This window comes from Apteryx rowi, unplaced genomic scaffold, assembly GCF_003343035.1.
Source record: "Apteryx rowi isolate R43461 unplaced genomic scaffold, aptRow1 scaffold_125, whole genome shotgun sequence".
In the NCBI taxonomy this organism is placed as follows: Eukaryota; Metazoa; Chordata; class Aves; order Apterygiformes; family Apterygidae; genus Apteryx; species Apteryx rowi.
This window is the reverse complement of record NW_020447475.1, coordinates 1,475,346-1,502,721: the sequence shown is the minus strand read 5'-3', so window position 1 is coordinate 1,502,721 and position 27,376 is coordinate 1,475,346. Positions and strand designations below refer to the sequence as shown.

The 27,376-nt window shown below is 42.5% G+C and overlaps 1 protein-coding gene across 1 annotated transcript in view; it reads left to right on the top strand.

The window, feature by feature from the left end:
- SNTB1 (syntrophin beta 1) overlaps nucleotides 1-27,376 on the top strand; it is a 118,649-nt gene that overhangs the window by 45,295 nt on the left and 45,978 nt on the right. Inside the window, exon 2 of the mRNA XM_026055680.1 lies at nucleotides 15,288-15,504. Coding sequence (XP_025911465.1) covers nucleotides 15,288-15,504 — 217 coding nt within the window. The remainder of the gene's footprint in view (nucleotides 1-15,287; nucleotides 15,505-27,376) is intronic.

Below are 27,376 nucleotides of genomic sequence, written 5' to 3'. Positions count from 1 at the left end.
GGGTGAGAGAGGGCTGTGCAGGGCGCGTGCGTAGCGGGGAGGTGGGGAAGGGGTTTGGGCAGACACTAGCGTGAAGGGAGTCCGCTGCTGTGCAGTTCATGGTAGAGTAACAAAATCCTGATTTGGTGCCAGAGATTGATGAGGTAGGGCTGCTGGGATCACGTTGTTAGCTTTGGGAAGAAGGGGGAGGCAAAAATGCCATGCTAGATGACATCCTGAGACATGGTAAGTGCTGGGGAGAAGTATGTATGTCTGAATATGTATGCATAGGTGTATATATTAGTATATTGGCTTGTGTATATCTAATTGGTCTGTTGTTATTAAATTAGCTCTTAAACACTTTCCCTGAAGAAGGCTTTCTGGTCATTGATTGTTAATGTCACTGTTTCCAAAGGGGAAGACCTGTAAGCTACAGAGCGTAGGCCGGGCCTAGTGGACATAAAGGAAACGGAGGTGTGGGGACGGTGCCTGGAAGACTGGAAGAATCCCATGAGTCTTCCAGTCCTGCCTCTGAAGGAGGCGATGATGTGAAACCCGAGAAGGTTAATTTTAAGAGAATAGACAGGATCAGGCAAAAAGATGTTGGAGAAGGAGGGGTGTTGTGCCCAGGAGTCTTGCCTGGCCCTTTGGTGGGCTGAGGCAGACAGTGCAATATAAATTGTGTGAAGAAAAGTCTTGAGGAAATTGAGGTGGCCTAAAACTGCTGTATGCACTGGCACCTACTTCTGGACTTCGCTGGCCTGTCCTCTTTCCCAGTGATTAGGCTTGTACACTCTCTAATCCATAGTGCATTTCCTAATACAGTTGCAACATAATCCTTGGTTAAACAAAGAACACACACAGCACTCCAATATTCGCGGCACCTAACTTCTGATAACTAATGGCTCGTTATTTACCCACGCAGAGAAAAAGTTTCTGCCAGTTCCTGTGGGTCAAATGAGGTGTAAATACCACAAGCATACTTCTGGCACCAGCTAGCTTAAAATCCTCTCCCATTGCCAAATCTTCTTTTCTTAAATGCGAGAGCCAGCCAGGCAGACTGGTCTCAGAGTTCCTCAAAAATTTTACTTTAGGCTCTCAATCTGCCACCAGCTTTATTTTAGCCTCTTACTGCCTCTGCAATGGGGAACAAACACAGAAATAGTCTTTACAAGGTTGAACCTGAGGGCCTCCAGAGCACGGTATAAATATTGAATTGTTTTTCAGTTTCTGACATTTGCTGAAATCTAGAGTTTCAAAGTTGTCCTTTAAAAACTGGAGCACAAGCTTACTATGGCAAGAAGCCCAAAGGTCAGCTTATTTATGTGAGTGATCTCTTCAGAGATGCATTGATAATACTCTGATGGCCTTTGGCGTGCAAGATGAGAGAAGAGTCAACCCTGAGTTTGGGGACACAGATATTTAAACCACGCTGTTGTTTATGGTGATCTTCACCAAGGCCTGGTCCATACGAGTGAAGTCCAACTTTTTTCCCTTGGTTGCAAAGCATTAGAGCTATTTCTCGGTGGGCTGGGATTCAACAGCTATTCCTGCCAGTGTTAATGCTCACTTCTCATTCTTTCCCTGTTTATAGCCTTTTGGCACCTTCAGCTTTAACCATTGGGCCTGATCAAATTCCCAGTGAAGATAAACCCACTGACTTTGGCAGACATCATAAGTGATCCTTGGATCATAAACTCTTTGAGGCAGAAATTCTGTTCGTGATTTTTTTTTCTTGCTGTGCCCATCTCTGCTGCTGTAGAAGAAATTAAAGAACTGATATCATCTGATCGTGCTCTCTGCAAGTAGAAAGAGAGACCTGCTCTTGAACTAAATAAAACAAACATGCCTCGAGCAGATAGTTATCCCTGTTGCGTCTCCCCAAGCCTCTGTAAAAGCATATAGGGTCTGGATGGGAAAGCCATGCTTTCAGCTCCTCTTTTGAAAGCTACTCCCACACTGGAGTGCAGAGAAAACCAGTTATGCTAATGGCTAATATGCGCATACACCATCCTTCCCTTTCCCTCTTCCTTTGCCTTGCCAGCTTGTTTACTTCTCTAACAGGCTTATTCTCAGGACTTACAGGACAGATATATCGGAAGGTCTTTCCTTCGGGCTCTTCCTTCTTTGGGAACTGGCCTGAACACATGAGGCCAAGCCAATGTAAAGGTCAGTGCAGGGATTTGCAGACCCTCTGCAGTTAATCTGTGTGTGCACGGAGGACTCTGCATTTTGTGCGCCTCGAATCCAGCCTCCCTGCTCACGCAAATGCCGGTGGGCATTCCCAAGCGGCGGGGCGCTCCCCTTCGCCTGAGATGGCCTTGCTGCAGACACACCGCTATACGAATCGAATATAGAATTAAAGCAAAGACCCCAGTGCAAAAACCCCCCTTATCCCTGTGAGGGTGCCGCAATAGTTTAGGTCTTGATGCATTCCGTCTATGAAAAATGGAAGTGATAACACCACAGTGAAAATTTTTCCCACTAGTTAATTAGCGATGTATCCTAGCAATTGGATAGCCCTGCTCGTGTTTCCTTTTCTTCCTCCTGGTTTTCCAGTGTTTTTTTTACAAACACCACCTGCTACAGCTGTCTCTGTTACAGGGGAATACAATACAACTGTAACAACACTGGGAGATACAAACATGATTTTGAACTTTTGCTTTCCTGCCTGGTTATTTCCTTGTCACGTCCCTATTGTCTCTTCACTGGCACTTGCTTTGGAGCTGCTGGGGAGGAGATCGCCTTGTCGTTGTGTGTTTGCACAGCTTCTGAGCCTGCCGTGCCCCACATCTTGGCTGAGCAGGGTAGGTGCTACAGTAGTACCAATGGCAAATCAATTTGCGATACAAACAGGTTAACATTCTTCTCACTGCTTTAACAGGCAGTTTTCGCTGGGATGATGTGAAATAAGGTTGCGTTTCGTGGCAACCCTTTGCAACTCTGCTGAGACTTGCCAGTTTCTTTTCCAGCCTTTGTTATCAGCCTCCTGGGCCGAAGTTGACCAAGAGGGACTAGACAGGCACTTAGCAGGCTACGAAAAAGAATAGGTTGCGCTATTTTAACCTGGCTTTGACCTAATCTGGAACGCTATGAATTGRCATTTGGGGCAGTGAGGAAATCTGCGGTGATGCGCCAAGTCAACTGCGCTTGCTGCTCAGCAGCTGCTGTAAGCAACCTGTGTCTGTCTCGTCCTGCGGAGAGGTGGGATGAACATCCTGGCATGAGCATCCAAATGGTGCCAGGCAAGTCTCTCTAATTCTGCATAATACAGCCTGAAAGAAGCAGGGAATTACTTTGCCCTTAAATTGAAGATTAATGCGATTTTTCTGGGACAGAAGACATTGCCTGTTTTCTGGAAGGATAAAGTGTCCACTGAAACAGGATTATATTTACATTATTATTGCAGGGCCATCTGTGAAATAAGCTTTCTGTACTACAGTAAAGAGCCATGACCCCTCACAGAGTTATCTTTTAAGCTGCATGCTAAACCCACAGGGGCTTATGGCACAAAGCTAATGGGGATTTAACTTCTCATTGAAAGGAATTTGAAGCCTAACCCTATTTAGTTGCTCTTTGCTCTCATTGATTAAATGCCCAGTCCACTGTAAGAAACCTAATGGAATCATAACTGTATGAATTTTCCATCTAACAAAATGGATGCCAGGGGACACTCTATGCAATTTTTAAACTCTAACTCTGCTTCTTTCCTAATAAAAGGACACTTTAAATAGAAATGCCAATTCAAAGTAATGTTTTGTTTGTAGAGGAAAAAAAATGAATTTGAGTGAAAACATTTTTCAGCCCAAACCACCCCACAGAGTCCTTTCCTGGAAAAACTTCCAGTTTCTGTGTGGAGATCTGTAGTATTTTTCATGAGGCTTTTCACTGTTTTTCTTCTTTTCTGTGTTCGCTAATTCATTTCAGAGACTCCTTGTAGCATGCCATTTTTCAGAGTAGTTTTAAGTGATGCTATTTAAAAATAATCAACCTGCCATAAAGATGAGTCTTTCCTTTCCCCCTGAAACTGAACTGTGCTCTGGAGTTCCAGGTGGACTGTGTTCCATCAGGGACCAGCGACACTTTTTAAGATACAATAACTACAGCTCTGCAGGGAGGAGAACTGAAGGGTTACCGCCTCGGTAGGAGACTGTGAGCCACTGGGGCGGTTGGCGGTGAGCAGTATGTGGTGCCATGGTCCTGGGGTCCACCACTGGGTTTCAGTGTGATCTCTTTGGTTGCTGCTATTCTGAGAATTTCCTGTGTTCAAAATGTGGAGTGCTTTCTGAACAGCCATGCTAATGGTTAGTGTGTTTATTCTTTAATCGTTGTAGTTTATTAGGGCTTTGGTGTTTTCTTTCTAGAGAAAACCGTAATCTCTGGGAGGACAGAAGTCTATTCAAAGGAGAGCCCAAGCACTGAGGCATAAGCACATGGCTTAGCGTGTCATTGTCCYGTGCTTTTCCTGATCTTTCCATCGCCCTCTCTGGACATGCAGTCCTGCCCCCTGTTCTGCCTCTTGGCTGCAGAAGCGCAAGGGGTGATCTAACGTGAGGTCTTGCCTTCCTCCCAGTGCCTCAGCTAGCAGCCTGTCTGGCTGCAGGTTGCTTTCGGGTGGTTTGTCCTGGTCTCTAGACCAGGAAGGAGATAGGGTGTGGAGCCAAGTCCCGCTCCAGGTCTGCCACTCACCTCCTGGGTCATCTTGCAGATGTCTTCAGCTGGGGCAGAAGCAGATTCAAGCAGGACTTAGACTTCATCACCAGGCAAAGAGGGTCCTGAGCTCCACTGAGCCACACTAAAATAAATAAAAATGTAGTTACARTGTTATCCCCACCTCTGATCAGAAAGACTCGTCCCAGTTCCAAATGATGGATTTAGGGACCTCTTTGGTTTTATGATTCTTTTTTTTTTCTTAGTTATATAGGAATCTCAAGGCTACTGTACAGATTCCCTTATGTCTAGAGGAGCTGCTGTGCTTTTGCCGTTGTCAGGGCCCTGCTGAACTGCGGTGGCGCAGCAGCCCTGCGGTGGTAGTGTTTGTTGCGTAGAAGCGACTCCTGTGTGCTGACCGGATGCTTCTCCAAATTTACCAAACTTTGCTATTTCCAGGTTAAATGAGAGCAGGAGAGAGAGGCAGGCAGGCATATGGGCACTCGTAGGAATTTGCAGTCCAAGTTTCTGAACTTCAGCAGTGTCCATATATATGTATATGTATGTGTGTGTGTGTGTGTGTATATTTATGTGTGTAGGTATTTATATACATATATACGTATGTATTTATAACCACTGGCACTTGAGTATTCTGGGTATGGCCATTGTTATCTGCTGTTGGAATGGCTGCAAAAGAAAAGATTCCCAAAAGTGAGGATGCCTTTCTATGGATATCCCAGCCGCTGGAATTACGGAGAGTTCATAGGTGAATTAGTGCCCTGAGTTCCTTCGTTGTGAAAGCCCTTGGTGTTGTCCCAGTGAAGGATGAAGAAAAAGAACTTGGAAATTTTGGAAGTGATTGCAGCTCTGTGGTACAAAATAAACCCTGGGGATCTTTGAAGCTCTTCAAGGTCCTTGCATATAGCGAAGGCTCTAGGCATTGTGAATCCAGTTTTCACTTGCACTGGGATCCCTTTGGGATGTTTAAAAATGAAAAGTCCTGAAGGAGTTGAAATTAAGTTTAGTGTTGAGAACGCTGTCACTGACTTACTGCGTGACTTTGAGGAAGGCACTTTAACTTGTCTGTGTCGGTTTAGCCATCTTTAAAACAGGTGTAATCATACACAGCATAATAATTTCCCTCAGCGAGTGCCATTTTCAGTCTATCCTGCACTACTTAATGGTTTGTGTGACTGCTGAAATAACAGCCTGCTCTAAAACCGTAATGCCCTTATGTATTTTTCACATAATCACTAGTGGTTGAAATATTTGTTCTGACACTTGAGATTACTCATGTAAATAGAAAAATTATAGCATACTGGCGATGCCAGGCACCTTGAATTTCATCTGAACGTGTGGGTGATTGGAGAGGGATCTATAAATATTAYGGGAGAGGGGAAACAGCAAGTATGAACAGTGCATGAGAAATTTGGGATTGACTTACTCTTGAGATTTTGATAAAAGATTTTCAAAAACAGATCTAATTTAAGAGAATTTTGGATATGAGACAGTCCTTGGGAATCAGAGCACTGCAATAGTCTATTGAAGAAATACTGTGTTTTGTTCCATTGCCCTGCTTTACATGAAGCCAAATTTTATGTTGTGCTTTGAGTAGAGTTGCAAGGAGTTTGGCAATTCAGTCCTAATATCATGCAACTGAAAACTTTTTTTTATATACTTACAAAGTATTCTGCCTTGGAGACAGGCAGAAGCTTCAGTCTGATTACCAGTGAGTGACTCACAGGACCCACAATGATTCTCCTCAAAATGTGACCTGCTTTTTCCCCATGTTCAGCTGCCAAATTGCCTGTTTCCGATGTCTTCTGCTTCCATTATGAAAGATTTGCCTAGTTCTAATTGCAGGGTTCATAATGTCACAGTCCATGTGGTAAATGAGCAATGCCACATTTTACATAAAGACTGAGTAAGTTATTTAGCTGCTGTCTGCAGTTTTGACAGTTGTCTTTTTAAATTTTTAGTTTATCAGATATGGCACACTTGTGCACTGTAGCCGCAGACTAAGCAGTCTTTTCTTTGTGTGCGAGCTCTTCTTTACAGAGCCAGCGTCTCCTTCTGTAGCAAGCCGTAAGCATCTCCTTTTTGACCAAACATCAAACCTGTGGGGTTTATGGAATATTTACAAGGGAAAATTACTTTTTCAGATTATGAAAAAATAGATAGCTATATATTTATTTTGGGGAAATAACATAACGTACTGAAAAGGCAGATGAGTAACTTATGGGCCCTGGCCACTAGAATTCATACATTTATTGTTAGTGCCATATCATAAAACAGAACTGAATGGATCCAATGTATTGAAAAAGAAACTTTAAAATTTAAAATAAATAYAGTCTCTTGAAGGAGCAGGAGTGAAACTGTAACACAGTCAGTGTAGGTGGTATGAGTAGTGAAAGTTATAATGGAAAATATTGAGCAACCGTAACTGTAAAGAGTTTGTCTTCCGTTTATTATGATTTTGCCAGTCTGAAATTTTCTATACCAGATAACTGGCAACCGGTGACTGCTTTAGATCACTGTATCAGCTCAAGTGGTAGAAAGAGTTTGGTATTTAGAGCTCTGAATCAAATCAGTCATCCAGCTTTGGGACTCTTTGCGATTCTGTACGACACAATTTTGGATTTGTTTAGTTTCCATTAGGCTATTTTGAATACAAACATTACGAAAATTCCCCCTGCCCCCCCCCCCCAGCATTGAAACCTTATTTGTGAAACCTTATTTTCCTTCAACATGTATGCTGTTAGCCTCAGAGACGGACTTTGTGCTTAGAACTGGATACCATAACTCACAGGAGCTCAGGGGAAGCATTAGCAGGGACAAACTTCACATCAAAGCGGAGAGACACGGGGGGATGATGCCAATTTTAAAAGAAGTTTTCAGGCCATCTGATAAAGACTGTGGGGGAGTAGGTTGTATGATTTGCTCACACTTGCTGTATATGGATTATATAAATAACTGTGGCTTGGTGAGGAATGAAAATGGATTTATTTTTCCTAGGTTTTGCGGTCGACAAAATTAATGTGCTGCATAAAAAAAGAAAACATTTAATATTTCATTCCCTAGAAATATTTGCACTCTGGGAAACTCAGAAAGAGTCAAAGAATTGTTTACTAAAGGAGAACATCAGGCTTAGGGAATCAGTGGCTGAATCAACTCACATCATAGGCAAAGCCTCAGAAAAGAAAACAGGAAAAATAGCTCTCTGAAGACTCTACTTTCAGTGTTACAGCAGAGGCAAGGGGTGGCCGGGCAATGTAACCTGCAGCTCCACAACTGCTGGGAAATCAGAGAAAGAGATGTCCCTGGTGTACTGGGTGAGAAGAAGGCATCCGAAGGGGCTGCCCTTGGCTCCAGTGAAGACTTGCCTCTGGGGCTGCTCCTGTAGCTTCTCCGTTTCTCGGATCTCTTTGGTGGCGAGTTATGGGACTCCTTGGGACCTGCTGTGGGTGACGTGGTGTGACTGGTCACTCTTCCCTCTTCCGGTTACTCAAACCAGGAGGTTTCAGAGACTTGGCTTCCTGACAGCCGCCCATTTCCCCCCCTTCCCAGGTGCCTTGGCATCACCCAGCCCAAACTGTTTGCTTGTTTTTCCTCTGTGCCGATGCAAAGAGAGAGGAGGCGCGCATTCTGCTTATCTTTTAATGCTGTTACTTTTCAGAGGAAATAAGGATGGCACTTGGGCTTTCTGTTTGTAACAGACAAACTTAACCTCAACTAGCTTGTGTAGTAAGTAATTTGTTGGGGCCTGGACATGCAGATCCCTTGGTCTGCTGTCACGACTGCAAGAGTTCTCCCTTCACTGGCAAAGAGGTTCTCTCACTCATGCAAAATTGCTGATAGCAAGGTGCTTTGAATAGGAACTATCTTCATTTTTTGAGTGTAGCAGTATGATGATGCTTACCACTACTCCTTAACATTGCCCCAGCTTTTGTAAGAGCAGCTGTTAAAAGGAACATGGTGAAAGATTCTTCATAATTTTTTTCATAATTTCTTCATAATTGCTTTTACAAAGCAATTGCTGATCTTTTTCACCCTGCCTGCTTGTAGCCCACTGAAGGCTCGAACCTGAAGCCTGCTTGCTTTCTAGTAGTCTTTTTGGCACCATTTGCCTTCCATTCAGACGAACTTTGCCTAAAGGTGTGTTTGTCTCCAGGATCTTTCTGAAGTTTCTCTTAAAAAGCGCTAATTTATGTCTTCTAAATAAAAAGTATAATAAATGTATACATTGAAAATATTTTTAAAAGATTTTAAAAACAGCCCATYACAATTGAGATTCAAGCCTGTCTCTTTAAGGGAGCAAGCAATATATGCTGAGTTCAGCTGAATTTGTTTTAAAACAGCAGAAAATAGTAAATTCATCCTTGTCTCACTACAGTGCTAGAAATGAGCAAAGCGTAGATGGGATTTGTATTCTCACAAGGTGTTTCTTTTAACTAATTTGTATCATGTCCCTGTGGTGAGGATCTCATGCTCCTGGCAGATCAAGAGGTTTACAGCGTCAAGTCCCTTTCAGCACTGGGGGAAAGCAGAGATGTTACTAGATGTTACTTGTCTGAACACAGTAACAGATGTTTCTATAGAAAATTGCATAGAAACACTCACAAACAGTATTATTGTCTCTGCTTTTCTGTTTATGCCCACATTAAAGCTGCTGAAAGGTTCATACAAAATAACTTCACAGATGATCTGATTCATAAACTCTTTTCCTCAAGTATTTGCTCTCCTCCGTCTCAGTTTTGATGATGACACTGGTAGCTGGATGGATTCTCATCGCATTTTATGTCTTCACCATTGTGAGGGCAGTTGCATGAGTTTAGTGAAAGTTTGATCTCTCACGTGAACTCCACGAGGCGAATGCTGATGTCGTGATACTCTGCTGTCGTGATACTGAAGCAATCCCAGTGCAGCAGAGCTTTCTCCAGCTCTGAGTCGCGTTCATTGACAAGAGTGTAAGACACCCTGCGTTGACACTGGCATAGTTTGGCACAGTTTGTACATTTTTGGCAAGGCTTTTCCTTTCAGATATAACTAGCTCTGGGACGTTTTGGTTTTGTGCCTTACTGAAACTGCTGCATTGCAAGTTCTGTATTTTAATGTTTCATTGAGCAAAATGACATAACTGTGTTAAATGGGTGACTTGCTTGGCTCATCTGTCCTCCAGAAGCCCACATACCCACATACAGTGAATAATGCTAGGGTTTGCTGCTGTCCTTTTTTTTTTTCTTTTTACAGTATCACTTCATCAGCTGTTAAATGGCTCTGACTTGTTAACTTGGACTTGTAGCAGTGTTACCCTCAACTTCAGAGATGCTTGTTCTCATTTGTCTTCTCCTTTTCCTGCTGGAAGATGTCTACCTGGAGCATGGGCCTCACGTGCTTCTGACACGTTAGGCACTGAACAATGTTTCAACTAATCAAGAGCAGCACCAGCATGGAAACATTTTTAAGAAAATCTTTTATATGCCCTGCCGCCTGCGATAAACTTGCAGACTCTCGGGTGTGCTCGCTTCAGCACAGAAGACTCAAACAGTCCCCTCTTACTGAATAAGCCGATAAAGACACATCATCTGATCACCTTCAGTTCCCCGGACCTGAGTGACTCCAAAGGCTGATCCCTAAATGCAGGGTTAAGTTTTAGGTGTGATGGAGGGCTAGCCTAGTTCCTCTCCTCTGCTTCTTTGGGTGTAGGTATCATTAACGCTAGCACATCCTTGGAATATAGTCCTAGCAGGCTTCTAGGTGATGTTTTCTCTTGTAGTCGCCTTTGGGAGTCCTCTCTGCTTGCTTATTTAGGAGAGAACGAATGCATAAGGACTCTGCTTTTCCCCTGCAAAGTCAAAGTCCTTGATGGTCTTTCTTTGAGCAGATTAGGGCATGTTCTTCCTTTCACTTTCATATCGTAAACCTACATTTCCTGTCCTCATTCCTAGAGCAATGAAAGAGCTTTACTTTAGAGTCCTGGCTTGGCTTCAGCGGTCTTTTTTTCCCCTCCTAGGAAACAGTTTGAATGTGTCAGAAGAGACCCAGATTCTTCACAACTGTGTCTGGCCGAGAACCGCACCAAGTTGGTCTATAGTATTTCTCTCATTAAAAGCCTGCTTCTTTTTCTTCTTTTTTTTTTTTTTTAAAAAAAGTCATCTGTGAACAGTAACAAAGGATTAATTGTGGAGAGCTGGGACTTGGCAGAACTGCGTATAAATGATGTACTTTTTTGGAAGCTACACTGCCTGTCTTGCAGATCAAAAAATAAATGTGAAGTATTTCAATGTGTATCAGTGAATTAATTCATTTGACTGCCACTTCCGTTTTTCTGGCTGTTGTGGGGAAGGGAGCTCCAGAGATTGGAATTTTAATTGCTCAACTGCAGTTTCTAATTTGCGGTGCRCCAAAAGGTCATGGATCATTAATTAGTACTGAATATAAGGATCTCTGGAGCTGAGCTATGGCATCRAATGCATGAGTTTAGGCAACTCTTGACTGAAATTGCAGTCTATCAGTAAATTGAGTTATAATAATGAAACCATTTGAAAATTTTCTCAGTCTGTGCAAGTTGAATTCTGTGTTCTTGGAATATTTCCCGGTGGTCTTTGAGAATTTAATAATTTTATGTATATGTATAAACATATATATATATATACACATATATATACACACACATATACCTATATATAAAAATATATTTATTCTGTAGGCATATGTATACATGCCTAAAGACTAGGAAAGAGTATTTTTACATAATTCAGAGTTATTATACAATGGCATGCCTTATTTCTTTTTATTAAATAGTTTTGGACTTTAATCTATTAGGTAGGTTCATTGGCAATTAAAAAGTATGTAAAAACAGTGCTCTCTATAGCTGCTTTCTTTTTCAGTCACCGCCTGCCTTTGTATTACTGTATCCATAAGGTAACTCTATGTACTGAGTGTAATGGTCTGAAAACAGAATATTATCAACATTGCTACTTTAATGTCCAATAGTGTGTGTTATATTTTTTCTGGTATTATAACYTGATGATGGAATTGAATTGTATAATTTCAGTTAACATTGTTGCATTCAAGATTCTTGGATAGTGCCATGCAGAATAGCAATATGCCTATAATTCGTAGTGGCATCAGCTTGTTTTTTTTAACTGGAAGGACTAAGAAGTGGGATATGGACCGACTGTGGGATGTAGACGTGAGGGGGGTCACCATAAATTGCTGTGTGTAGTAGGGTTCATGGTGCATTGGTATAAAGCACAGTGTTCGGCAGTATTTGCATCCAGCATCCAGAGGTAAAGAGGAAATCATTGCTGATAAAACTCGTGAATCATCGTGGAACAGTGTGTACCTTATTTCAGCTAAATGCATAAACTAGGCTTTAATTGTGGTCATATAATTGCAACCATTGACTGGGCCAAATGGAAAAAAGTGGCTCTGAAATTTAAATAATACAAAAAGAATTATATAATTGGGTCAAGTTCTGCCACCTGTTCCATCTACACATTACATTTGTACATTTACGTGTGTTCATTTGGGGGCTATTAAAAAATGAAACACATTTGACTATGCCAGAACCTTAAAATCTGTTTTGTAAAACCAAACAGAACTCAGTGACAAATCTAGGCAGCTATGCTAGTATTTAGTGGAAAGCAGAGATCTACCAAAATCCTATTCCTTTCAGACAGAGAACAAACTCATTTTATTTTTTAATTCTCCTGTAGAATTTTGTAGCAAGGATGGCATTCAGCAGCGTATTTTACCCATACCTTAGTGGATCTTTATAAGTCTCTGGGTCTGAGTATCCATTCCCCATGGGAAGTTAGTAGAAAATAGATGTCTGGGAGTTCAGGTGTTGGCATGAGTTTTCATAGGACTTTTTTCCTCAAGGTAATTTTCTTGGCCTTTGCTGAGTTTGGGACTCGGTTTGTGGAAAGAGGGTTGTGTTTTTGCTCTCTTCTCCTGGTAACGCRTCCTCTTTTCACTAAAATAGTGCAGCTGCCTGTCATGAATTCGCCGGTGCATTGCTTGGAAACTTGGCTTCTTGGCATGTGGAGGGGAAGGCTCTTTTCTTCTATCCCCATGCCTTGGGAATTAAACTCACATTATGTGTTCCCACTTAGTGCTTAGGTTTAGAGCCAAATTTTTTACTTCAGCTTCCTTCCTCCCCTCTCCACTCTCTCTTTTTCTTAATTAAAAGATGCTCAGGTCTAGTGCATAGAGCTGCAGCTGAAGGAGGATGAGAACTGCACATATGAAGTAGCTACAGGATTGGACCTTGATTTATCATCACATTTGCTGGCATGTCACTGTAACAGAGTTCAAAAGCCCATCGGATTACTTCTGCAACTGGTTAATTGATAATCTCTAATTTTAAGAGAAAAAAAATTCTGCTTGTTGTCGAGCCGGATTTTTACAACCTTGGCCGTCCTCCCGTTTAAGTTAATGACAAAATCATATGAGTTCAGCAGAAGCAACAAGAGATTCACCACATCTGTATCTGTTCAGTCTCTGTGTTTCTCAAAGGCTGTGAAAGTACAACCAAAGTGAGATGCCTGCTGTTAAAACCAAATCCACAGGACACTGGCAAAAACCTCGTTCATTCAAAAGCCCCCAAATTCATTACCTCTGAAAATCAGATAATTTATGGGGTGTCCAGAGATGAGCACTGTTTTCGAGACTTAGGTGCCGAAGACTTTAGGATAACGGAAGCTGGGTAGATATCTGCAAAAAGACCATAAAATCACTTGTAAAGCCTCTTGTCTTCCTAGTCTCTGGAAACCCATAAGAATCTCATGACAGCAGTTCTCTGAGCAATAACGGAATGAATTTTAATTACCTAGGATAGTATGGGACCAAGAAGTCCAAGCAGAACATCATGATGAGTAGGACGATATTTCTGGTAAATTACAAATGATCCTTCTCAGAGAAGAATATTCTGGTAAATAGGTGAACAGAGAAGTCTTTATAGCTTTATAACTGAAGCTAGCAGATTAAAAAAAAGAGGGGAGAGCAAAAGCAAGATGGTTTAGAAGAAAGATGGTAGTAGACGCTCCCAGAGCCTGGGATCTTTCGTTTTGCACGGGTATCTCTCTTAGTAAAGCTGATCTGAAGTACATTGAAAATAGTGCTGAAATCACCAACCTTGTCTTTAGACAGAAGCACTATTCTCGTTCTTTATTCCCCTGAATGCTTCCATTGCTTTTTTTTCAAAAAAATCTGTCTGCTTTCCCTGATTTAACCTCCTTCACCACTCTGCCCTTTCGTAATTTATCCATCTTTTTGTTATTAAATTATTCCCAGGCTCTTCAACAGAACTGACATGATGATCTGCACTATTTGCTTGAAATTGTCTCTCACCGTGTTTTAATAACTCCCCCAAATAAGTTCCCGGCGCTACCGCCCTTTCAGTTCACCTCGCGGCTGCTCGAGTCGCGAGCCTGATCGGCTGACAGGAGCGAGTTAGCCGCCCGGCGGGACCTGCCGCTGCCCAGTGCCATAATACGCCTGGGTAAATTAGATGTGTACGTTTAACCGGTACGCTGAAACGTGAGATCTTTTCTTGATTGAGCTCTTAGTTAGCTTCCTGCAGGAGGATGAAACTGTGGCTGGTAAAATTAGCGTAGCACATGAAAATTAGCGCGAGGCTGACTATAGTGAAAGGCCGAGGCGGAGCATGCAAACGGGAGCCAAATGTTGGATCAAGCGGCCTGATTTGAATATAGTCTGAAAACAGGATAGCAAGCGCCAAGGACTGTCTAGGTCACCGTTAGGAAAAGATCTGTGCTATCCAGGAGTGAAGCAATGCTGAGAAGGGCTTGGAGCAAAACTGGCCATGAACTGCCAGAAGAGTTCAAAACCAAAAAAAGCCACTGCAGTATTTGCCTGCTAAAGAGGGGAATATGACGTAGGAGCAGAAGAGTGGCATTGCATTGCTTTCGGTATGCAGTACAAGTAAGATCATTTGGAAACACTATATTCGCTTTTCCTTTCTGTACAGAAAAAAACAGTGTTGTAAGGAGCTCAGAACAGATCTAATCTGATACCTCTAGTGCCATGAATGACTTGACCTCAGTTTTATTTACCCAAGAGAAGGTTAATAGGCGACTCGATCTTTGTTTACTCCACATGGTATGGACAAGCAGATCAGCTAGAAGAACGGCTTCCAGCAAGCAGAAACACCTGTAGAGATGGGTGGCAGGACACTGGCAAGTGCGAACAAAGCGAGACGTGATTTCTCAGCGCTGGGGGGGTCGCTGGAACATTTTAGACAGGGGAAAAATAGATTCACTGTCACTTGATTGAATGTCCTCCTAAAAAGGCTTCCTATACCTCATCCAACCCTCAACTTGTATATAGGAATTACTGGATAAGGCCTGTTGAGTTGAGGGCAGATGCCTCTCCTGGCCTTACACCCCTGTAGCTCGTAGGTTCTTATTTCTCCTGTTCTGCTCTTTTCTCCCGTTTTGCTCATTGCACCGTATTGAGATAGGCTGGAATCTTTCTAGATTTAGGTCTTACGTATTTGCACAGCCTCCAATGTTGTGATGCTAGACAAATAAAAATAATAAAGCGTGCTAACGGTTGGTACCAATTCGAAGAACTCACACTGGATGTAACTATTGAATATCTGCTTATTTGTTGCTTTTTTTTTTTCATAGTGAAATATATGAGAGAAGCAACACCCTACGTGAAGAAAGGGTCCCCTGTTTCAGAAATTGGATGGGAGACGCCTCCCCCCGAATCTCCTCGGCTGGGCTGTGCATCTTCTGACCCACTGTCACAGCTCTCTCTCTCCATCCACAGAGACAAAAAAACAATCCCACTCAAGATGTGCTACGTGACACGCAACATGACACTGTCAGACCCCGAGAACAGGTGAGCAGGGGCTTTTTTGCCGGGGACTGGGGTTTTGCCTTTGCACTGGATCGCTGTTGGTCTTTTCAGCGCTGGGATTGATGAGCAGCCGATTGACTGACGAGCAGTCCAGCAAGGAGCTAGCAAGGACACGTGCTTGCAGCTGAGCTGCCAGGCGCTGGGTTTAGCGCCCAGCTCCCCGGCAGGGACATGTGAATTCCCAGTTGGAGCTGGTGTGCCACTAGCCAGCTGTCAGTATGGGTGGCGAAAGCACGGGTCTCCGAGCCGGGCCACGTGTGCCACCCTATCCGCTGCGAGCCAAGGCCCAGACTCTGTCCCTGGTGACCCATGTGAATCTGGGGTTTGGCTCCATCCACTTGAGTTAATGGTCAGGCTCTTCAGCTTTTCTCACACAACTTCCACCTGAGATCTCAAGGTGTTTTACAGTCATTTCACAGCACTCCGTGGAGGTATCTGGGGAAATACAGACTTGTCAGTTTTGGGTAGTGCTAGAAAATTTCTTTAGTGCAGTTATCCAGCATTTTTATTAGAAATAGATTCATAGGGTTTGTTTTCACCCTGATCAAATGGCTAATTTTGAAGAACAAAACTGTACACATAATTGATTACATCTTCCAGGCTGACTTAATCTAATCCCATTAAATTTCAATTTCTTTTTTTTTATTATTATTAGTAGTCGTGTTTTAAGAATGGCCTGTTTTGTCCATTCAGTTCTGGGTATTAAAGTCAAAAATGTGAGAGAAGTTCCACTTGTAAGATGTGAATGGGGAATTTCCGTGTCTTCCTGTCTTTTTTTCCTAGTGCTAAATATAGGATGAGCTTACTAGCCCTTATTTATAACATACGTGGAACAGCTGCAACACACCAGCACACTCACTGATCCCTGCTCTAACAGCTGCCGGCAAAAAAGGGACCAGTCAGGTTAGAAGTACACGCTGATTCTTCCATCCGAATAATGGCCTTTTTGTTCTTCTCCAGTGCACTGGCTTATCAAGAAGCTGTTTGGAATGGCTTTGATTCTCAACACTTACATATAGGCACGACTAAAAGTTACGTTTTCATTTGCAGAGAAGAATAACGAGAAGGGGGCGAGCAGAAGGGGATTTTGGAGGATGGATTCCCCTGTATTCTCTTGTACTGCAGTTCAGAAACTTTATCAGTAGCTGTGTAATTTTCTTCCTGTATTTGTCTTACCTTCTTCTCAAATTTTTTTTCCCTGCACTGCCACCAATTTTTTTTTGTTTAGTATTGCTTTACTTTCCTTCCAGTCTTCAACTCATCAAGTAGTCAGTACTATAGGCAGTGATAGCTGGCCACTATGAAAGTGCAGTTGTAAAACAGTAATTAGTACTAGCAGTTTCTTTTTTAAATGTCCTTGCAAGTTTAGCTCAAGATGTTAATTGATATGGACCACTTTTTCTGCACATGTATGTGTAATCTAAAATGTTGGGGTTTGACAGCTGTACTGCTAGCCTTACAGCTTGTGGTTCTCTCTGCCATGGACTGTTTCTAAAAAAACCACCATGCAAGTTGCCTGGTTTGAATCACCAGAACATAACAATATTTTATGCCTGTTAGCTTTAGTCTTCTAGAATTTTTTCCTTCGTTTTTGGCTGTATAGTTCTCATCTTCTGTCCCTTTCCTAGTCCTGAAATGCATTTGAAGGGTAAGACGGATGTAGAGGGACAAGCTCTCACTGCACATGGCACTTCTGTGATGGAGCTAAGTTTCTGAAGTGTTCTACAAATGTGAACCTTCTTAGGTGCTACTAGGAAGTAATGTGTGGGAGGGTCGTATTGCTTATTATCATGGTTTTCATTTGGTGTTGCTGTCATTTCCTGTGGAAAGAATGACTTGTGACTTTTACTGTAGCCCAACACAATGTAATATACAGTCTGAGGTGGATTTTTCCATCCAAGCATGCAGTACTTCTCCCTCATGCTAGCTGCAGTGTAATAGTAGCATCCTGTGGATTCGCGTCTTTACTGATTTATTGTTGTTCAACAGTTCTGAATACTGGAACTGATAGTTCCCATTGGAAATGGTATTACAATGCAGTGACCCTCCCCCACTGAAATGTATCCCAGGATGGTGATATGAGTCCACAGAAATAACTGGATCCTTGTTCACAGCAGAGCCCAAACCGTGTCCTTACATGCTTATGACACTCCTGTTTTATAACCCAGTGACCTGACACACATAGATCTTACTACTGATGGGGTTRCTTTGCCGGAGTGTTTGAGAGGAGCACCGCTGGCAGACTGCCCAAGCTTATGCTGGCCATAAAAGGGCTTCTTATCTATATCTGAATGAATTTTCAAAGATGGCTGAGACCAAGCATGGACATGGAAAGCATGAGTTTCACAGTGCGAGAGTTTTTCCAGCACAGATTACAGGCTGAGATCATGTCACAGCAGCATTAGGGGACCAGGTGGCACTGGTTTGACTTTGAGCATGAGAAAGTAACTATGCTAAAGGACCCTGAAGGAAATGCCTGCTTTTTGAAACTGAATCATCTCTAGTTCTTAGAAAACTTGCGTGAAATGTGGGTATAACAGGCAAGGAGGAAGTCACACCCCTGGTTTTCTTACTAGAGGTGGTAGCCCTCCGTCGGATTTCTGCCTCTCCTTAAAGACTGGACTGAGTTAAGGTAGTCATAGGTCTGTGTCTATCCTCAAACAGTCCGGAGAACATGTTATTTCAGAGTGGGAGTGAAGTTGGGTGCTTTTAGAGCCAGCGCTTCTCAGATGTCTCCTCCATTTAACATGCCTGCATGTTCACTCTTAAGCAGATAGAGGATTGTTGCACAGGGAACTGTGGCACAAGTATAAATTTAAAAAGCTTTAAGACACCAAAGAGAAAATCCCGTGTAATACAAACCAATGCCAAGTCTGAGGGTGTAGGAAAATATTTTTTAATAGTACAAACACGGCAACAGGAGAAAAGATGCAGAGCATTTTAGTAGCATCTGTCTGTGTCAGGCTTGTCTGGACACAGGAGCCATTGTTATATTTTAGGCTGGAATAAACGAGGTTAAAGTAATTACCACTTACATGTGTTGTTTGCCTTCATTTTCATTGACAAGTGTCCTTCCGCGTGGCAGTGTTAAAGGTTAATGTCGGCCTCACAAGGGAGGGTTCCCCCCTCGGTGAAGGGACACGGGGGAAGGCTCACTGTGATTAATACAAACAAGCAGTAAATGTTATTGCGGCACAACAAGCTTTTCATCAGTTTCTGCTGATGATTTTAAGGAACAGGAAAAAGAAGAAGAAAATTGGTCCGTAAGGTGAAATTTGTTCTGTTTGTACTTTTCGAGTCTTGGGATCTGCTATAAAAGTACTGCTGTTCTCAGTATACGAGGCATGATATTCACTGTAGGAGGTGAGGCCATGCTGCACTGACTGAAGGTTTTTTCCTTCTTCTTTTGAATTCACCCTAAAATCCTGCTTGCAGGTCATTCAGTTAAACCCAGGAAGTTTGGGCATGATCCTGCCAACCTTTAGTGTGCACAGATCACTTTCCCGGTCGCAGGAGTTCAAAGCAGTGCGATCCTTAAGGGGAGCTTCAGCAGGGGCTCAGCCTTAGGGATTAAGGTATTCCTTGTCATACCCGTTGCAGGATTTGGCCCTTTGATAGGGAAAGATTGCTTTGATTTTTAAGCTAGGAAGACTGAGCTAAGGACAATTTCACAATACTGGCTGCAGCTACACGCAATGGCAGCAAGTCCAGGAAGTTTGTGGGGTCTAACAGAATTACACTGTAGATGCTTGGAATAGTAGACAAGGAAGTTTTCTTATGTATTTTCTGTTTAAGGGTTGAATTGAGAATAATAGTCAGAAGATAAAATTCAGCAAGTATGTTTTAAAAATAGTGCGGGAATTGGATTCCCCAAATTCCCTGGAATGCGTTCGTCCTGAGCACTGCGCCACTGAGCCGCCCCTAGGCACTCACCTTCCAGGATTACTGGGAGACATGAGGCACGTTGCGACCTGGTTACTTTGAAGGCAGCTACAGACTGTAGCTGGTTGATTGCTTTGATTAAAACAAGTTTTTTAAGTTTTTACATGAAACACTGATTCAGTGAAAAAAGTATTTGCAAGACTTATTGCAAAAATGTCACTTGACCCAAATGATTCCTTTTGCACACAGTCTTTCTGAAAACTTTTTGTACATTATTTAATAACGTATCAGTAGTGCACAATAGCATTTAGAGTCAGTGAGAACTTGCATTTTGCATTATAATTGGCATGATATGAGTGGGGAAGTTATATAAACATGAAAAAAAATCCCTGTGTGATTCTGAAATGAAATTTCAAAATCTTAAATGTAAAACAAATTCTAGTGAATTTGGATGTATTTACTCTTGTCACAATAGGGAATGAAAACAAATGTTGAAACTTCCTTTAAAATTAAAACTTAGTTTCAACCAGCTTTAATATGACATAGTAAAAACCAGTCTGCACCAAAAAACTTGAGTCATGAATGCAAGTTCCAAACACAAGAAGTCATCAGAAGTGTGTGAAGGTGAGATAAAAATACAAGCATCCTTAAGTGGAAGGCAGGGAGCTGTGGCACTGCTATAGAACAGAACAGTCCAAAAATGGACTTTCTGAATGTTTTTCTAATGCATTTTTAGCTGTGAAGCTAATTCATTGTTTTTATATATGATAGCTTGAATATGAACAGAAATTCCATGCCTTTTTAACAGAATCTACAACAGATGAGTGCATGTAGTTGGGGACCCGCCCTTCTTCCAGGACTCTCAATTTCACTATTGCTCTAAAGCACAACTATTTTTCTTTAGAAGGATTACAAGAAGGAATTAAAAGATGGAGGGTTTTTAGCTTCTGCAGCTCTTCAGGATCACACACATACAGTTTAAGGGCAGCCAAGTGGGGCAGGGAGGAAGCACGGAGACAAGTATTAGACAGTGCAGGACTGTCTGGACATCTTGTTGGTTAACATTCGGGTGGGCTCCACCCTGCCTGTTTCCTGCTTCATAACCGTGACCGTGCTTTGAAGTTGCCACGCCAGTGCAGCCATCGCTATGCAAAACAAAGGCTGGATTCTCGTYGAAGAGCAATGTGATTTAGGTGTGCATCTTTGCAGCTCAGGCTTTTTTCCTGCTTATAAGGGAGCTGATGCACTGGCTCACGTACCTTGTGTTGGACTCCTGGAGGGCAAGGTGGTGCCGTGACGAATGACCATGTTACAGTGTGCGAGTTATGGCTGCTCTTGTTCCCATTTGTCTTACTTTGCTTTGTGTCTCTCCTCCCTTAATTGAGAGGTGAACAGTTTGATAACGCTGTGCTCAGCGAGGGACAGCCAACAACGCACAGTTTGCTGGTTGCTAATAGAAGTACAAATGGAGTGAGGTGCTGTGCCCAGACCGAGCCCCTGATCCAGGATTAAAGAGGCGATGGAGCATTTGTGTTACAGTGCTGACACCGTTGCGGCTTGCCTGGAGCTGTTTCAGCCCTGGGTGGATAGCAGCGGTTCTGCTGTGCTTGCTGAGGAGGGAGAAAATTCCCCTTCTTCATGGATAGTACGTATTTAGCAGAATTGGACGCTGGTTTAGAAAACTTTGTTCCATGTTTGATTCTTTTTCTATTGCTATTACCATGTGATGTGGGTGAAGAAAAGAAAGAGCTGGGAAGTATAAATGCCTGGGGGAGAGAGCAATGGTAGAGATACAATAAAGGATGAATACATTACAATGACAGTGCCAGCATAAAAAATCCAAAAACCCCAAGGGATTTTGGTCTAGCGCCTCATGTTGGTACTGAGCTGCTCTCTGGCTCTAGACAAACTCTGTGAAATGGAGAAAATATATTTTCCTACTTCATGGTGTTGTTGTGAGTCACAACTTTAGATCCTTGGATGAAAGAGCTATAGCACTTAATTATCATTATTGGTACAGACATGTTTTGCTATTTGAATATCAATAAGTCCTTTGAAGAAGTCATTGAGCCTGCTAGAGTCAAGGTCCTGATTTATATCAAGATTTTTTGTTATTGTTTTTTTCCTGGTGGGCTGTGCTTATTATCTGTTTAGATTAATGTTAAACTACGGAAGAAATCAACAATCCAACATTAAAGTAAAGCAACTTAAAAGGGTCCAATTCAAATGCAGAGAAGAACAAAAATGACAATAATCAGGGTGAAATTCTGGTCGACTATCCCTCCCATCCTTAAATCACCCTGTTGTGCTGGACTGTTGCAGGGTGCACAGTCTGTTATATAAGGATAATCTACTGCTGTGAAGCCCTTTACATCCTTGCCCACAATGGGTAGTGAATTTAATATCAGGGTGAACATGGATTTTTAATCTTACCTTCAACTATTTTACTTTTATGGATCCAAATCCTCCTTTCATGTAAAGTTGGATGTTTCTTATTGTGTTCTTATTTGTTTGTAATCCTGTAACCCCCAATCTGGCCTGAAAAACCTGCTATCTACTGTGAGGGAACAAGTAGGAGATAGTAGAAAGCTACCCACCTGTCTCTATTTTCAAGCTGAGAGAAGCTAGGTGATCTAGCTAAAAAGGCACTTACAGCATCCCATTCAATTCCTATAGGTGTCGTAAGTGTGGGACCTTGAGCTCCAGTCCTAGTCACGCTCTGGCCACTCCAGAGCCACCAAATGCAGAGCCATTTGGAGCGGTGTTTGGTGACACCGAAGAGCTAGGCTGTCCCGCAGGATCTCCTTTCTGGAAGGCCTGAGAAACTTGTGAACACGTCCTCTTTAAGAGCGGCATGGCTGGTGGGTCTCTCCTGGGTAGCTAGGGTCAATGCATTCAGGGCTAGGGACATTAGACAAGAGGCATGTAAGATTGTATTTCTCCTCTTTTAACAGAATTTGGGGGCAAATTATTAACCAGTAACAGTTAATAATTGGTTCAGGCTGGGGTGTCTGACAGTCCTGTATTGCATCATCTGCTCTTCGGACAGGTCTGTGATTTCCAGTGCATTTTGCAGATTGTAATCATCTGTCTTGCAAAGGGGCGATTTTCCCACCCTGTAGGAGCTCAAACTCTGAAGCCTCTAGACAGAAAGACTAATTCTTTTATTCTGTTTTTCATTATTATGAACAGATATTTCCCATCATTTGTGAAACTCTGTACCAGCCAAATCGGTTGTAGTTTTTTGCTCTAGGTCTTATGAACTGGGATCTTAGCCTCAGTTTCTTCTCGGCCTTCTTGGAACTTTGAAACTTTGAATGTTCATCTACTTTTATTTACTCCAGTTTTGGGTTGAATTCTTGCAAAGTGTGTTCAATTTTATTTTGTTAAATCATTTTGCAAATAGCCTTCTAATGTCCTAAGGATCTGTAGTAGTCTCTGGGCTACTGCGTGAGATGTGAATTGCTGGGGGTATGTGTCAAGGAATTAGGGGTGGAGCAGAAAACACTGGAGTTGTCCTCCTGCATGCTTGAGACATCAGTGGAGAAGTGGATGGTCAGAACATGTCATGACTGACCTTCAGTCTGTGCAGATCGTGGTGAAACTGTAGGGTCTGGGATTAGACATGTTTTCTCTTGAAAAACACGCCATGTTCTTCCCTGTGTGTAATGACATGGGACTTTCTCCCCTCCCAGTCCTTCTCTGTTGGATGGATGAGCTCCTGGTATCATTCCCATCTCCAGCACTAATGGCATGGGAATGGGCAAAGAGCACTTGCCTGCATGAGTGAAAAAAAATGGGTGTTCTTGCATGTGTCTGCAGGCATGCAAATGTGTGAGTGTAAATAAAGCTCTGTGTGTGTGTGTGTATGTGTGAAAAAGACTGAATGTGGCTTGACAGACAGGAATAAAATGTGTCGTGGCAAGTGAGTGGCAAGTTAGGATGTGTGTGGTACAGAGATGTCTGTAACTGAGCCTGGCTTCACTTTCAGCTGGATTTTTGATGAACAGACTTTTTACCAAAGTTTTTCTTTTCTGTGAAAAACTTTGGATAACAAGCTATGAGGAATGGAAGTAAGAATAAAGTAACTGGGAATGGATCTGGAGAGGGGGAATAATAAGAAGCTGTCTTGAGATATGCATGGGGGAAGGGAGGAGAACAGACTAAGAAATGGTGATGGAGAAGTAAACTAACTAGCAAGGCAAAGTGATGAACCAAGAGAGTGAATACTACAACCCACTTCATTGAGTGAGTGTTTTCATAAAACAGAGAAAATTAAAACACTGCTGAGATGAGGAAAGAAAGATGCTCAAAGAGATACATCACAGACCAAGAGAAAAAACAGAGCAGTATGACTACTGCAGGGAGGGACAGAGAAGGGAAAACAGTTGTGTTTTATGTTTGTCTGTACATACGGTGTATATAGCTAAGTGCTGACATCCAGGCTGCCCCTAAATACTGTTGGAGAGCAATTTTAACACCTAGGAGATCTGCCAACTACAGAGAGTTGAAATGCAAGGCTTCCAGTTTCCTGTGATTCTCCTGCCTTGCTGCCCTCCCTGCCGTCCTTGTGTAAATGACACCGGCAAACTAGAGTCCGGGAATTTTAGTCTCTCAGCAAATCATTGCAGTCTTGTGGCACTGCATAAATGCTGTATCATAATACATGACCTGTCACATCCATGAACATCCACGTGAACAAGAGACGATAAATGTGGGGAGGAGGTCCTGAAGCCTGGATTCATCTCTCCTAGCTTAGCTACTTATTCTGGACTCCTTCTGTGGTCAGTGAGGAGGAGGAGACATCCCCTGTGGTCAGTTTAGTGCTAGGGGGCTGCCTGGCATGCAGYGGCCATGTATATTCCTTCTGACCACACTGGGAGCCTACAGTGATAAACTGCCTAATTTAGGTCCCCCAGCTAAATGCCAGTAGGTAGCGAGACTGTGTTTTAGTGCTTACACTGTATGTGTAAACATAGCTATTTTTAATGCCCTATTGCCACTTAACAGCCCTCCTGCTTTCACACACATTTCTGCTGATGGAAAGTCCTCTTTTCCTATAGTAGGAATGAGAGAGAGTTACACTGAAGTTGTTATTTCCTCTCATCACTTACACGGAGCTTTTCCATTGATCTCTGAGTCTGTTAAATGAGAAGATGAATGTCGCTAACTCGGTGCTGCCAATAGTGAAAGTGCAGTGGGGTGACATATGCCCACAGTCGCAGGAGAGGTCAGCAGCATCTCTGAGACTCAGCCTCTGGGATGCTGAATCCCAGGTATTGCCCTCTCCATGGGGCTCAGAGGCCAATAACTTATCTATATGGAATTTGTGGTTTGTTGAACAGTCTGGCTTCTGTTTTGCTTCACTGGGCCGCTAATCAATGACCCCTTGGATTTCTTGATCACATAAAACAAAAAGGCATATAAAGCAATGCAATGTTCAGACACATGCTGCTCGGTTGAGGTGGACCTGCTGTTTGTCCCCTACAGCAAGACCTTCTCCCATGGCAGTTCATCAGCAAGCCGGAGCTGATCTTTCAGCAGCCCAAATCTTATGTCTCCTTTCCTTACTCATTTTCATCCACGCTCATGGATCTTGTGTCCTTCTTTTTCCTGGGTCCTATTATGCTGCTGCCTCCCAGCAACTGTGACACTGTTGTTCTTTCTCAGAAGACATTAATTCTTCTCTAAGTCCATGAAAGTTTATTTATATGCAGCAGCATGAGGTTGTCTACCCTCTTCCCTGGACTTTCCCAGTCTGAAGCAGTCCTTACCACTATATACTATCTACAGTCACTTGCTCTTTACTTAGCACAGATTGAGCACTAATTGCAGAAGCATTGTGCTTCGAAGTTGGCTGCGGCTTTCCTAATGGTGCAGCTTTTGTGGCTGAAACAATTTTTTTCCCCTAGCCCTAATGCATCCCTTTCGCTGACAGAGATTTGCTTCAGGGAGCTGTGGTCAGTGTTTTTACCACACCAATCACAACAGCTCCTAGTCTTAAAGAAGTTTTCGGCAGTGCCCACTGTGTCTCTGAAATCATTCCTGTTTTTTTTTCCAAGTACTTGACCTCACTGCTCCTTGAAACAGCACTTTTGCCATTGTTTGGGTGCAGAATCCAGTTAGCCACAGTGAAAAGGGTTGGACTGTGTATTTCTGCAGCATCAAAATTCAGCACTATTACAACCAGAACATGAAAGAAAAGAATGAGAAGGAAGATAAAAGGCTTTTTGGGCAATGTGTGGAACAAGTTCTGCTTCTTAATGTCCGTAGACATTTAAAAAATATTAAATATATTGTTCTGGGTAGAGAAAGGTGGCTCGTGATGTGTTGTGCAGATTGGTCGGTATGAGCACACATTAATGTGAACAATTCCAGCGCAGAACCAAGTCCTTTCCTTACTTGCATGCTGTGCCACTCCACTGATATCCTTTTTATTAAGGCCCAGCTGGCAGCAAATAGAGATGAAATCATCTGTGACAGCTCGTTAGTGATATATGCACCCTCTGTTTGGACGTAAGTGTAGTCCAACTCCCAAGGAACAAGTAGCTACGTCATTGTAACTGCTGTAAGTTGAAAGTCAGCAAGTAATTTTTAATACAGCTGGTACCCTTGTGACAGCACAGGGAGCGAGAGACTTTCCCATAGAAAACTTCCACTTGATAACCAAATAGCGCTTGCTTTGTAAAATTGTTTTCACCTGCTTTGAGGTGCATCAAGTGAAGATACTTCCTCAGTGTGTGCTGGGAAACCAGCACAACCTATTCGTCTCTTTATGGAACATTTTCTTTGGAAGCTAAACCTGAATTTTCCATTTGTTAATTTTAACATACTTTATTCCTGGCTTATCCCCTGATGCTGCATGTAGAATTAAACAAGAACCTTAGCATTTTTATTATTATTATTTTATAAACAACTAGAACTATTTAAATATCACCTCCGAATGTATTACTCCAAATCCCCAGGGCCAAACTTGTACTGGAAAGCTTCCAATATTTCTACCCTCAGAAGTGGACAAACTTACTTCCCACTGTTTCATGTGCATTTCTCAAGACAACTGACGGAGGAAATGGTCTGAGAAGTTTGGCCTTTGAGCCCCTTTTAAGTTTGCAAAGTCAGTGTTAGGATTTGTGTTCCTGGCTACGCTGGTGCAAAATCAATATAGTGGGATGCTCTTGAATAACTCTGGCTCCAGCTTATCATTAACTTCAAGGGATTTACTCCACACTTTAATCAGTCACTGAATACATAATCTGACCCAGGAAAAGGCACAAAGTGTAAATCAGTGCCTAATTTGGTCCTAAGCCAAAGCTGGTGGGAGAAGTGCTTTCAAGAGATTTGATAAAAGGTATTTCTTAGATAATGAACCCTCCTACACAAGGAGGCCTTATCAAATGTGGAATGAATATGGTCTGTCAAACATTTGCTTTCAACTACTTGCGATCCTCTGTGAAATAAAGGGCCTGGATCCAGCTAGGCAGCGAGTTTTGGTCTCTTATTTGCAAGGTTACGGCATTGGGAGAATTCAGATTTTGCGTCAACCCCGTGTTCTGCAAGTGGAAAACGGGAGGCTGGGAAATATTCCCTGGCTCAGTGGAACTCTTTGAGAAGGAGAGAGAAAATTACTCCTTTATTATAAGGTTTGCCAAATGATCTCTGAGAAAATGTGATATCATTCATATGCATTGCCAAGCTGGAGAGATGCCGCGCATCTTGGCAGCCATCTAGAGCTAACATATAATTCCTTTGGGTTGGTATGGGCTTTATCAGAAACAGTTCCATATGCAGTATTTACATAACTGTGGTGGAGTGTGAGAATAAACACAGCTGTGGCATTGCCCTAAATATTTCAGTTCAGTAGGGAATTAAGGGAACTTTATCACTGAACTGCAGATAAACATAATACAGTAAGCAGTGGTCAGTTTAGCCAGGGAACAAATCAAAGCTACAATGGCGGAACTGCTGGAAACAC